This window comes from Quercus lobata, chromosome 6 (assembly GCF_001633185.2).
Source record: "Quercus lobata isolate SW786 chromosome 6, ValleyOak3.0 Primary Assembly, whole genome shotgun sequence".
Lineage (NCBI taxonomy): Eukaryota > Viridiplantae > Streptophyta > Magnoliopsida > Fagales > Fagaceae > Quercus > Quercus lobata.
This window is the reverse complement of record NC_044909.1, coordinates 45762723-45776074: the sequence shown is the minus strand read 5'-3', so window position 1 is coordinate 45776074 and position 13352 is coordinate 45762723. Positions and strand designations below refer to the sequence as shown.

The 13352-nt window shown below is 33.3% G+C and overlaps 1 protein-coding gene and 1 non-coding gene across 4 annotated transcripts; one reads left to right on the top strand and one right to left on the bottom strand.

Moving 5' to 3' along the window:
* The first annotated feature begins 395 nt into the window (after positions 1-395).
* Positions 396-467, top strand: TRNAE-UUC. The gene has a single exon. It is a non-coding gene; the product is annotated as a tRNA-Glu (tRNA).
* Positions 468-4928: 4461 nt separating this feature from the next.
* LOC115994684 (ATP-dependent DNA helicase DDM1) lies at positions 4929-13039 on the bottom strand. 3 transcript variants are annotated; one of them, XM_031118906.1, is made up of 16 exons: positions 12887-13039; positions 12563-12639; positions 11698-11961; positions 11515-11601; positions 10082-10428; positions 9778-9967; positions 9532-9707; positions 8826-8895; positions 8551-8740; positions 7766-7864; positions 7569-7663; positions 7360-7479; positions 6467-6586; positions 6261-6359; positions 6060-6170; positions 4929-5699 (listed from the first exon to the last, which is right to left on the bottom strand). In XM_031118906.1, exons 2-16 carry the CDS (start codon positions 12629-12631, stop codon positions 5460-5462), a joined length of 2277 nt encoding a protein of 758 aa, XP_030974766.1. In that variant the 5' UTR covers positions 12632-12639; positions 12887-13039; the 3' UTR covers positions 4929-5459. The 3 variants fall into 3 exon arrangements, with proteins under 3 accessions (XP_030974766.1, XP_030974769.1, XP_030974768.1); XM_031118909.1 differs by having other exon boundaries at positions 11701-11961; XM_031118908.1 differs by having other exon boundaries at positions 12892-13039.
* Positions 13040-13352: the final 313 nt, after the last annotated feature.

Below are 13352 nucleotides of genomic sequence, written 5' to 3'. Positions count from 1 at the left end.
GATGTGGGACTAAGGGTGTCAAGCCTCAAAGAAGGTGAAAATCCCAAAAGACCACACTCGGGGCCGAGGACAAAACCGTGAGGGACTGGCTCCCCAAAGCGGACAAAAACTGCTTAATGGCGAGTTGTGTACTCACACATATTTTTTTTATTTTTTAAGAATAAAGATTATAATTAGATTTGAGATATTTTTAAAAAATTTTGAATTCATAACTAACTTTATAAATCCGGACTAGGAATAACACAATATAATCTGGCGACACAGTAGATAGTTGGGTCTGCTAGAGTAGTTAAAGGCTAACAGCAGTTGGTTAGACGCTCAGCCCAGAACTGGCGTCGGAACGTGATTTATTAAGCATATAAATTATTAATTAGGACTTTCAAAGCAACAAGAATTCCGTTGTCGTCCAGCGGTTAGGATATCTGGCTTTCACCCAGGAGACCCGGGTTCGATTCCCGGCAACGGAATTTTTTTAACATTTTTTTTTTTAAATTTTCTTTGTGAAATGAGCTTCCATGACTTCAAACTTTCAAACTTATAAATTGTTAAAATTAGTCAAGTGTCAACAAATTTCTCACATATCGAGCCTCTTTAAAATTTTATATTTTTTAATTTTTTTTTTTTTTCACCCAGGAGACCCGGGTTCGATTCCCGGCAACGGAATTTTTTTAACATTTTTTTTTTTAAATTTTCTTTGTGAAATGAGCTTCCATGACTTCAAACTTTCAAACTTATAAATTGTTAAAATTAGTCAAGTGTCAACAAATTTCTCACATATCGAGCCTCTTTAAAATTTTATATTTTTTAAATTTTTTTTTTTTTATGAAATGAGTTTCCATGACTTCATATCTCAACATTTTTATTTTTAAATTTTCTTTATGAAATGAGCTTCCATGACTTCAAATTCAAACTTATAAATTGTTAAAATTAGCCAAGTGTTGACAAATATCTCACATATCAAGCCTCTTAAAATTATTATTTTTTAATTTTTTTTTTATGAAATGAGTTTCCATGACTTCATATCTCTCACATATCAAGCCTTTTTAAAATTTTATATTTTTTTTTTAAAAAAATTTATGAAATGAGTTTCCATGACTTAAAACTTATACATTGTTGTTAAAACTAGCCAAGTCTCGATAAATATCTCATATATCAAACCTTTTTAATTTTTTTTTAATGAAATGAGCTTCCATGACTTTGAATTTATACATTGTTAAAAATAGCCAAGTCTTGACAAATATCTCACATATGAAGCCTCGACATATATCTCACATATCAAGAGTCTCGTAGCTTAGTTGAGGCAACAAAATTAAAAAATTTATATATATATCTTCATGAAATGAGCGCCCTTTTTAAACTTTTTTTTTTTATTTTAATTTTCTTTATGAAATAAACTTCCATGACTTCAAACTTATAAATTGTTAAAACTAGCAAAGTCTTGACAAATATCTCACATATCAAGCCTCTTTAATATTTTATATTTTTTTATGAAATGAGTTTCCATGACTTTGAACTTATACATTGTTGTTAAAACTAACCAAGTCTCGATAAACATCTCATATATCAAGCCTTTTTAATTTCTTTAGGAAATGAGCTTCCATAACTTTGAACTTATACATTGTTAAAAATAGCCAAGTCTTGACAAATATTTCACATATTAAGCCTAGACATATATCTCACATATCAAGAGTCTTGTACCTCAATTGAGGCAACAAATTTTTTATAAAAAATTTCTTTATGAAATGAGCTTCCTTTTTAAACATTTTTCATTTTTTTTTTTTAATTTTCTTTATGAAATGAGCTTCCATGACTTCAAACTTATAAATTGTTAAAACTAGCCAAGTCTTGACAAATATCTCACATATCAAGCTTCTATAAAATTTTATATATTTTTAAAATTCTTTTTATGAAATGAGTTTCCATGACTTTGAACTTATATATTGTTGTTAAAACTAACCAATTCTCGATAAATATCTCATATATCAAGCCTCTTTGTTTATTTGTTTTCTTAATTTCTTTATGAAATGAGCTTCCATGACTTTTGTTGAGGACAAATTTTCCACACCACATGGCTTCATTTCATTGGCGACCCGCACCACATCAAAACTATCATGGATTTTGGGAAAAAATCTATTTTAATGCCCAAAAGAGTCCATATTCACAAAAATAATGCCGAAACCCATGGTCCAAAACTTATGGTGATATAATCTCATCAAGGCCCATAGTTCGAGCTCATGGCACAACATCTCATTTTTAGCTCATGAGTCTCATCGGGAGAAATTTGGGAGTCATGGTTTGGATGGCCAAGAAGTATGTTTAGTAAAACTCCAGTGGTTCAAAGTTGATAAAGGAAAGCATGTTGCTTGGCATGTCTTCCCCAATTCCCCGAACTCTGATGGGTCAGTGTGTAATAGGTAACATTTGATAAGCCTCTCGTATCACATAACACTTAAAATGATAAAATTTCCCATGCTCTTTACGTAAAAATTAATGTTCATCATATAATATGAGTTTTAAAATATAATTATGTCATTTCATATTAATTATATTATTATTTTCATATAAATCAATTCCAAGCATATGGCTAAATATACATTAGTATCTCATATCTAGCATTAATGCTCTCCTTACTCTCCAAGATTTGGTTAAAATACAAAAAGACCTTATTTACATCTCTAAGACTTCATCAAAAATCAACCAACTAGTCTATTACTTACCAAAATTATATATGGACTAAACATATAATTTTTCAAGAGAGGAGACTTAGCCGAAAATACCAATAACAGCTCCAGCAGAAGCTGTAGAAGCTCCAGCAGATTAACACATGTTCTAAAATGATGTCATTTGCCTATTAATGCCCAATCCCAACAGTTGGCTGTCAGAAACAAGAGGATCCCATAAAGATTATCTTGCCATTTTAAGCCAAACCATGATTTTAATGCCAAATATTTTTTTCCTCCAAGCAAGATGTCATTTGGATGACATCTTTCAACTGTAACAGCTATGATTGATAGCTGTTACAGCTATAACATCAGCCTTAAAGTCTCTAGATTTCTTTTTTTGGCTAAAAAACAAAATCCCCCTAATGAAACCACTTACTTTGTCAATGACTTTTCCTTATTTGCTATTTTTCCGTTCAACTAAGTTCTAATCTAGTTACATGTTTGGCTCTATATAAAGGGGACCAAGCTACACACAAAAGAGGGGGGGGGGGGGATCCATACCTCTCTCACCCCCTTATTCTGAAATCTCACTCATTTTGTTGCCACATACACATTTTCATACTCCCCCATCTCTCTTACAAAATCCCTCTCCATAGATAATAACACAACACACCATTATCTATTACCCATCTTTCCCACACTCAGTTATTCTGAAACTTTATATCATTTTTGCTACCCAAAAACACATCTCCATCTCATTCTTTATTTCTCATACAAAATCTCCCTTCTTAGAAAACAACATAACTCATAACACAAATAATCTCATGTACTTACTATATTTAACCTACATATTATCTATCTCACACTCCCATATATTTTACAAACACATTCCTCACAAAATACCCATACATACTTCTCATATATCTTTAAACTCCACATTTCACAAAGTATACATATACAAGATCCATGTCCAACAAAGTATCTATATATAATTCATATACATATTACAAACACCATATCTTAATATATATATATATATATATATATATATATTTCTCACCATCTCTACACATCTCAAAACATATCAAAATACTCTTCCAAGAACACATTACAAAAACTCTTTCTCATGGAAGGCATATGGACATCAATACTAAGATCTTTATCTTAAAAGGTACAAAGACTTTATATTAAAATCATTCTCATTGAAGACATACATTGCTAATATTTAAAACTATTCTTATGAAAACTATTCTTATGAAAGGCACGAACTCACTCATGTTTGACAAAAAACTAAAATCATTATGATGATGAAGGTCATAATGTTTTGAAAACTATGGAAGTTCTCCCTTATGTTGACTTAATAATAATAACGAAAAAATATGATTTTTACCATGTACACTTATTAACCTGAAATTACCCTACCACTAGAGATAATACCGTACCACTAGAGGACTGATTTGAACTATGATGCTATAAAAGGACTAATAATATAACAAACTAACAACAGTAACATGTTTATTGGGCTTTATTGTTGTCTTCTTGTTAGGGTGCAACCCCCATCTCTTGCTTGGGCGGACTTACACAACAACGAAAGCCTTTGGGCTTTATTTCAAGGGCTCATCGTCAAATTTCGACTTGACTACCCCATATTCTATTTGGGAACATCAAAAATTTTCCCCTCAACAACTTTGAACTTATACATGGTTAAAAATAGCCAAGTCTTGACAAATATCTCACATATCAAGAGTCTCATAACTCAATTGAGGCAACAATTTTTTTATTTTAAAAATTTTTCTTTATGAAATGAGCTTCCATAATTTCAAATTTACACATTGTTAAAAATAACCAAGCCTCGACAAATATCTCATATTTCAAGAGCTAGAATTTTATTTGTTTTTTTTTTAATTTCTTTCTAAAATGGGCTTCCACAACTTTAAAATTCTTATACATTGTTAAAAATAATCAAGTCTCAACAAATATCTCACATATCAAAAGTCTTATAACTCAGTTGATTAACATTTCTTAGGATTTCTAACAAAAACATTCAAGATTTAAATTATCCCACCCCAACCATTTTAAAATTTCTCTATGAAATGAGATTCCACGAGTTTAATTTTTTATACATTGTTAAAAATAACCAAGCCTCGAAAAATATTCTCACTTGTCAAATGTCTCATAGCTAAATTGATTGCCATCTTCTAGCGTTTTCAAAACAAACATTCAAGGATTAAATTCCCCCTCCTCCAACCATGAATGTACCAAGAATAAAACAACTCACTTGACCATCTACATGATTTTCACAACTCAATCGAAATTCTTATACAATATTAAAAATGTTTCAAGCCTAGAAGGCATTCTTACTTCACTATCTACATGACGGAATGAACTCCCAAAAGCCCACCAATTAACACCATCACATAGTAAGTTGTAGTTCAAGTGCCAGGAGTAGACATTGACATTCACTGATTCTAAACTCCTTTTTTCGTTCTTTTTTGTCTGGCCATCAGACATCAATACACAAGAAATAATTTTGACTTAATTACGCAACGTCTGCATTCATCACATTTAAATTTCATCTTATACCTATGTCTTGGGCATGGAACATTCTCCGCATATCAAGTTAACAGTAAATACAAAATGGCTCTCGCAAACATTTACAAAAGGAAGAGCCCTTCCATAGCGTTTTTCTGCTCCTACCAGTTCAAGCCCTTACAAAGAAGCCAAAAATCCCGAACACAAAAATCACAGATAATTCAGCCCCAAATCGTCCGAGTTCCATGCCCACAAGACAAGTACTTAGCTGTTAAGAGTAGAGAGCATGCCTCCAGTTGCAGTTGGTATCACCACCTCCCAACCAGGGCCTTTGAGGGGAATTGAAGCAATAGCACCATTGGATTCTTCATCAACATTCGATGCACCTACAACCAGATCACTTCTATCCATGACCCTTTCCAAATCTTCATCACTAATATCTGTTTGTATCATCTTATCTTCAGCTGTTTCTTCCTCTCGGAGAAGTGCCAGAAGATCATCCTCCTGCAAGATACAAACTTACGTTAACTTTGAAATGCTAATCACCAACCATCAGATGGATAAAATAATTATATAAAAAAAAAAACCCTAAAATTCTGTTTCTCACGGTCCTGCTCAGAATTTAATCTAAAACTAGCACATACAAAATTACATAAAATCACAACTTAATCAACTAAGCCCACTAAATTTCAGAAAGCAAGCAGACCACAGCCCCAGCATGCCTACGATATTCATTAACAAGAAATGCTATAAATAATTTCCATTTTTTTAAGAGGGGGAAAATTCTAGAAAACCAACATAGGAGTGGCATACCAACATAGTAAATAACATATTTGGAGGAAAAATTAAGTGCATATGGCAAACCTCCATGATATCTGTGCCGTTAGGCTTGTTTCTTTCTTGGTGAAACTGCCCTTTCCCGATGACCACATGCTCAAGCTTCAACTTGCTAAAAGCTCTATTCAACATGCGACCCTGTTGATGGAAACTTTGTAAAATGTTCAGGTACCAAAAGGAATTGTTTAGCTATATAATGAGAACAAAAACAAAAACCATAAGAGTTACCTCTACAGATTGGGCGGTTGAAAGCCTGTAAACATGAACAGGCTTGGTTTGACCAATCCTATGGCACCTATCCATGGCCTGCAAATCCATTTGAGGGTTCTGGGATGCAAAAGAAAAGAAATCATTTTAAAACTTTATAACTCTAAATACGTTTTTATAATGGTAGCAAAAGAAAGCGATAAGAGAATATAGCATCAAGAAAATACCCAATCACTGTCATAGAGTATACAGGTATCGGCTGCGGTGAGGTTGATACCCAGTCCACCAGCCCTGGTGCTTAAAATAAATATTCTGTAATTGCTGTTCTCATCATTGAACTCCTGGATCTGATTACAAAACATAAATGATTTTCCAATAAGCTAGATTTGATAACCCTCCACAATATCCAATTTATGGAAACCCCCAAAGAAATTGCATGTTTATAACACAATAAAAAAACAGGTAATGCCGAAAAAAGAGAAATAAACCATCTTCACTAACACATAATAATGTACATTGCACACTCAAATACACTAACACAACTGGAAATGTTTTTTTCTTTTTTTCCAGAGTTTGTCTACTTTCAACAATAGATATGTCGGGAAAAAAAAATTTAAAATTACAACCTCAACTAAACAAGACTCATTAAACAAAACCATAAGTAGATCATATTGTAGTAACAGATGCAAGAGTCAGAATGCAGCCTATCAGAAGGAGCATATTTCCTTCACCAGTACACAGTTATGCCATTTGCCACCTAGGTGCTTAGATTGCATTGAAGGTGCAAAAAGAGAAAAGGCAATGACAAGGAAAGACAAACTGCTCAGTTTAATAAATAATCTGAATGTCACAAGATGCTAAAATGGCTTGCAGCAAAACAAACAGAAAGTTTGGATGAAATGGCACATCAGAAATTTGGTATAACACACCAACGACTAAAAAGACTCCTACTAATATCACTAACAGCTTCCCATTCTTCACTGCACAGAAACTTAAAATATTTACACAATATGTAAATTTACAAGACTGACATTTAAAAATTTCTTAATTATCAAATGAGTAATACAGGAATTAACATAAATAGGCTTCAAATTCTCATAAAATTTAGAGAAACATAAACCTGTCTTCTCCTCTCATCAAGCTTCACACTGCCATCAATTCTACAAACTTCGAGTCCTTTTTCAACAAAGTAGTAATGCATGATATCCAAAACTTTGGTCCACTGGGAAAAGATCAAAACCTGATTCCAAATTAAATGGAAGATGAGTAGGCAACTAAATAAGAAATGAGAATAAATGTGAACTAAATGAGAAAAGATCAAAACCATACTTTATGTTTACGAGCAAGCAACCGTTCCAACAGCCGGTCCAGTAAACGAAATTTACCACACTGTTCAACTATCTTTTCAACAGGCGGATAAAAATCTGTGAACAAAAAAATAAGGAAAAATTAATGACTTGGGAAAGTTGTACATCACCCATTTGATATGAATACCCAAAATAAATTGCACATAAATATATAAATACATGAGCCATCAAAGGCAGACTCCAAGAGGTCAGGATGGTTGCAGTTCTTCCGAAGTTGGATCATCAGATTATTAAGCTTTCCTTTCATACCACGACGACCTGAAAATTACAGAAATCATATTACAATAAACTGAAAAAAATAAAAACATTAACATTAATTAACAAATTTAAGTCTTTCATCAGATAGATAAATCCTACCAACATGTCAAAGTTAACATGCTGTATGATCATCCAAAATCTTGATCCAGCTTATAAAACGACCAATATGATACAAGTAACCAAAGCCATAATACCATTTTTTTTTCTAGAACTAGACACTGGATGCTGTTGCATTAGATTGGACAAGCAATGCAAAGGACTTAACTACAGCAGAAAAATAAATTAAAATGAAAAGTACAGATGACAGCATCATCATTAAATCTTTTTCTTCTAATCTGCCATTAAATCAACAATCAATAAGAACGCAAGGATCATTAGGCCAGCTGTTTGTGCCTTGGAAGGATAATATTAAATGATCTGGCACATTGACATTAGTAGCAACAGCCTCAAATATGACCTAATTCACACATTGTGCTCCCATCATCAATGCAGGATGAAATTTTTGTTTGTCAATGATTGTACTTTGAAATGAAATCAAAAACAAACAAAAAATTCCCTAGTACAGACACGAGGATGGAGAATAAAAGTAAATCCAGATAATAAATTGCACAGGGCATGAGTCCCATGTCTTTCTTTTCTCAATGCAAACTCATTGGAGCTTTTCACTAACAAAATTGATCTAGTACCAGCGCTTGCATTCTCAATCAAATAGTCTTCCAAAGTCTTGTTAACTAAGTGATCCTGGAAATTCCTCTGATGGTCAGTCATTGTAGCATACAGTATGATCTCTTTCTTTCGAGGCAGCATCTGCTCAACATCAGTCTTCATTCTTCTTAGAAGAAATGGACGCAATATAGCATGGAGTTTTGCTATCACCTACAGTAATGAAAAGCCAATAAGCATTATATATTCATTGTAAATTGCTTGATAAGTAATCTACAATTATAGCTAGTATAAGTACTTGAGTCCTTCTCTTCTCTTCCATTTCTTCCTTCATTGCTTCACTGTTGCACTTTCCTGACAGATCAAACCTGAAAAAAGGTTCTTCAAAATCTAATAATTTGTCATAAGTAGCAGATATCATCATCAGAGTATGGTAATCCCTGTTCTTGTAGCAAGCTAACACAGTCTTGATATATCAAAATCTATACATCTTCCACTCAAATGAATGCTATACTATTAATTGTTGGATTGCTACAATATTTAGGGGAACCAGATTATGACTTATTTTCCAACTGAGAATATATCAGCATTTAGAAATAAAGAGGCATATTGCAGTAACGATATAGCAAGAGGCTAGCAAAAAGTATTCATGGAGTATGAGCTCTATCATTATATTTTATGTGGGGCCACTTAATGGGTGCCCTTAGGGCATTTGTTAGTGGACCATTTTAAGAAAATTTTAATACCACTTTTATGGGAAATATAAAAAGCTCTTAAAATAATCAATTACTTTTTTCTTTTCCCATAAAAGATATCTAAAAATACTTCCTAAACCAATGCTCTTAGGGCATCTGTTAACTTTTCCCATTTTATATTGCCATTTTACTTAAAAAGATAGTTCACCTTTTCATAAAACAGGTTACAAGACTAACAAAAATCAAAATAGAGAATATGGAATTTTTGAAAATAATAATAATAATGACAGATAGGCAAAGCATACTTACCATGACTCAAATTCTTCATGAGATGAGAAAATATCAGGCAAAATGAAGTTTAACAAAGACCAAAGCTCTGCCAAATTATTCTGCAGGGGTGTCCCAGTCAACAGAAGCTTATTTTCTACCGGTAAGTATTTCAATTGCTTCAGCAATAGGCATTTTGAGTTTTTCAACCTGTGTCCCTTTAAGAAGAAAGATATAGGTAAGAAAAGGCAAAAGCAACTCTGTAGACAAATTAGTCCGATCACTCACCTCATCAATCACAAGATATTTCCAACTATAATGCCTCAAATACTTTTTTGAATCGGTTAAGGCCACCTCATAAGAAGTTACAATTATAGGAAATTTGGGGCCAATTGTTCTAGGCATGTGCTTCCTTCGTAACTCCTCTCTTTGTTTCTTGTCACCATGGTAAATGATAGCATTCATTGAGGGTGTAAACCTTTTTTTAAATCCACCAAAAAAAAAATTACAAAATAATAATAAAATATGAGGATGCACATGGAAGCAATACTTGATTCAGGCTAGTTTAGCAAAGTTCAAGATGAGAATTTACCTTGAAATCTCATTTACCCAATTTGAGAGAGTAGAAAGAGGAGCAACTACTAAATAAGGCCCATCCAGTCCATTTCCTTTTAAATGCGCAAGAAAGCCAATGGTTTGAATTGTTTTCCCAAGCCCCATTTGATCTGCAAGGATCCCATTCAGCCCATTTTGCCATAATGATATCAACCACTTTACACCCTTAAGTTGATAGGACTTCAGTTTTCCTCCAGTTAACAAAGGTACAAGTTCTTTCTGTTCTTTCTCAATTCTTTCTTCCTCAGTCAGGTTCACATCTTCAGGTTTCTTGGCTTCTTCAGATCTTGTAAGCATAACTTCAACTGCCCTCTTGGCCTTCCTCTAAGAAAGTTAATAATAGGAATTCAGGAAAATGTGTTTTTATATAAGTAAGAAAAATTTTATTAAAAAAGACTACTTCATGCAAAGGATGAAATAGCCGCAAGAAGTATGTACAAACAACATCAAGAAAGAAATTATGTACAAGAGAAGAGAGTCTATAAACATTGGAATTCAGGAAAATGTTAAAATGCACTAATACAATATCTGACCTGATATAGACTTATAGAAGTTGATTAATCGTGAATAGAAAAAACCATGTCATCAGGTTTACAAAGCTGATTGCTTAAAAGGGACCCACAAACAGGATTATAAAAGAGTCCACTGGAAAAAAAAATGGCCTACTAAATGTTGGAACAATATATTTAACTTTCCAGATATCAAAAGGCCCATAAACATGCGTCCCTGACAAAAACTGATGCACTTTATTTAGGAATACAAATGCATTCAGACAACCAACTAGCTCAGTTAACAAATGATCCACCCTACCTGGAATTGCATATCAAATCAAGATAAGTAACACGGCATAAGAGAGAAGGAAAGATAATTATAAATAAAAGACAAGAAAACAAGGATTTGTACACAAAACCTACCTATGATTCTATATGAGCACATGTGACAAAACAAGTACTTGTTTTTTTCACCATACCTAGTGCAACAACATAAATAAAGCAACTCAAGCTTCCTGAATCATTATTTTGGCCACCTCAATTTCCACAAACATAAAATCTAAATTTGGCACAGTCTCAATATATTTCCTGTGTCATTGTAAAAACTTTCTGAAAAGGCGGTTACTCCCTTTACACATCCATGAAAACTATGATCAGCTTTACGATTAAGAGTAGTCAGAAGATAACCTATAAATACAAGAATAAGTGATCAAATTTCCTCTATTTGAACTTCTGTCTGTTAGTTTTATAAAATTTCCATCTGTATATACAGGCAGATTTTTACAATTTACACATACACAATACAACAGAACAAACTTAATTTTAATTAATAGGAAGCCTGTATAGAGTAAATACAACAAATGACAATATCAACATAAAAAATTAAAAAAATTTATTAAAAAATCACAGAAATGCTCACAGTATTGTATGTAGAAGCTTTTCTTTTTGATCCACGACCACGACCTGTCTTCTTTTCAACAGTTTCACTTTCTCGCTCCACTCCATTCTATCCGTGCAAAAAACATAGTAACTCAGTCAGAAAAAGGAAAAGTGATTCTCCTAACCATAAATATTCAAGTGAGAAAAGTGCACGAGGGGATACAACTGTTATATCATCCATTTTTTCCAGCAAAAACTCAGAGTACATCTGAGTTTGTGTTAGAAGCTCGTCCAATTTGGTAAACTGGGTATCATTCAAGTGGGGTGCCTCCTCTGGCTCTTTTCCTTGTTCTTCCCTGATCCGAGCTTCGAACAGCTTCTCTTCTTCCTCAGCCATGTTTCTTGATAGCAAAGAGGTATCTCCATTTTTTGCATCTGCAAGTATTTCTTCCTCTGACTTAACTTCCACTTCCGCCTTGCATATATCCTTCATGTTTAACAAAATTTTAAAAATTAATTTAAAACACATTTCCTTCCAGTTTAAATTTAAAAAACAAAAACAGGTTATAAATATGGTACAAGAGGATCTCCAAAAGCTATAATCAAAAAATAAATATTTTCCAATGTCATCCAGTCATTTAAAGATCTTTAAATGCAAAAAATTCATGAAACTTTAAGGTAGCTCAACATCATTGATGGTATTCTTTCCCTATAATCCACATAACTACATAATGGAACTAAACTCTAAATTTTGCTTCTTGTGAAACCCCCAAACTTTCCCTTCCAACAAGCAAGTATTTCAATAACTGTTCTAGGACTCACCCAATAGACCAAAGAGAGAAAACGCCAAGGCACACAAACACAACCTTTTAAACAAAAAATCCAAACATAGAGTTCCATTTGTTTCTCATAAGCTATACATAAATACAGAAAATGGACCCAAAAAAAAGTGTCATTTCTTTAAGCTATTTCTTTTTCACTTTTTTTTTTTTTTTTTTTAATTTCTTTCCGTTCCCCTTTTGCTTTCCTAGCCTTCACTTTCCCTCATAATCCCGAGAACCAAACAAAGCGAAAAAAACAAAGCGAACCTCGTCTTCAAGCACCGAAGTCGGTGACTCTGCAGAGCCATCGTCCTTCGTTTTGTTGTTCGCCTCCATGTCAAACCCTAACATTAAGTCAAGCAATAAATAAATCAGAACGAAGCAAACCAAAAAAGAACCAAAAGTTAAAAAAAAATTACGACAACAACAACAACAAAAAACAAAAGGCATTTTCATAACCATAAACCCTAGGGTTTCGACTTTCGATTTCAAAAAAACGATTACTGTTCGCAACGCCATTTGGATAGCTTCATTGTTCACAGAAAAGCGATATTACTAAGCATTAAAAGCACGAAATGCACAAACACAAACCGCACAGATTCGAAGCCTCTGGTAGAGAATGGAGAAGAGAGAAAATGGAGCACTGTGGAGTTTCGAGTGAGTCCAGAGAGCAAAAAAGCAGAGAAAAAATAAAATGAAACGTTGCGAAGTTCGCGATAGTGGGAGCTACCACATATCAGTATGAGAGAAAATTTATTTTATTTTAATTTTATATTTTTTTTAATGGCTTTGCGTGGGAGTCCTTGGGCGGGAAATTGAAACTCAAAATTTACCCTCAGAGTGTTCATTTAATTACACTGACAACCTAGATATGGACACTGTTTTCCATGTTTTTTGCAAGGTCAATTTGTGAGGGTTCTGAGCTTGATAGTTTTTCCTTGGGCGTATATCACTAGTGGGTAGTGGTAGATTAATTGCGTATGAGGGGTGATGCTGATGGGTTCCCACTTCCCAGAAAACGGGTTGCATGCTTTGTCTGCCTGTTTACGGGCTTTGT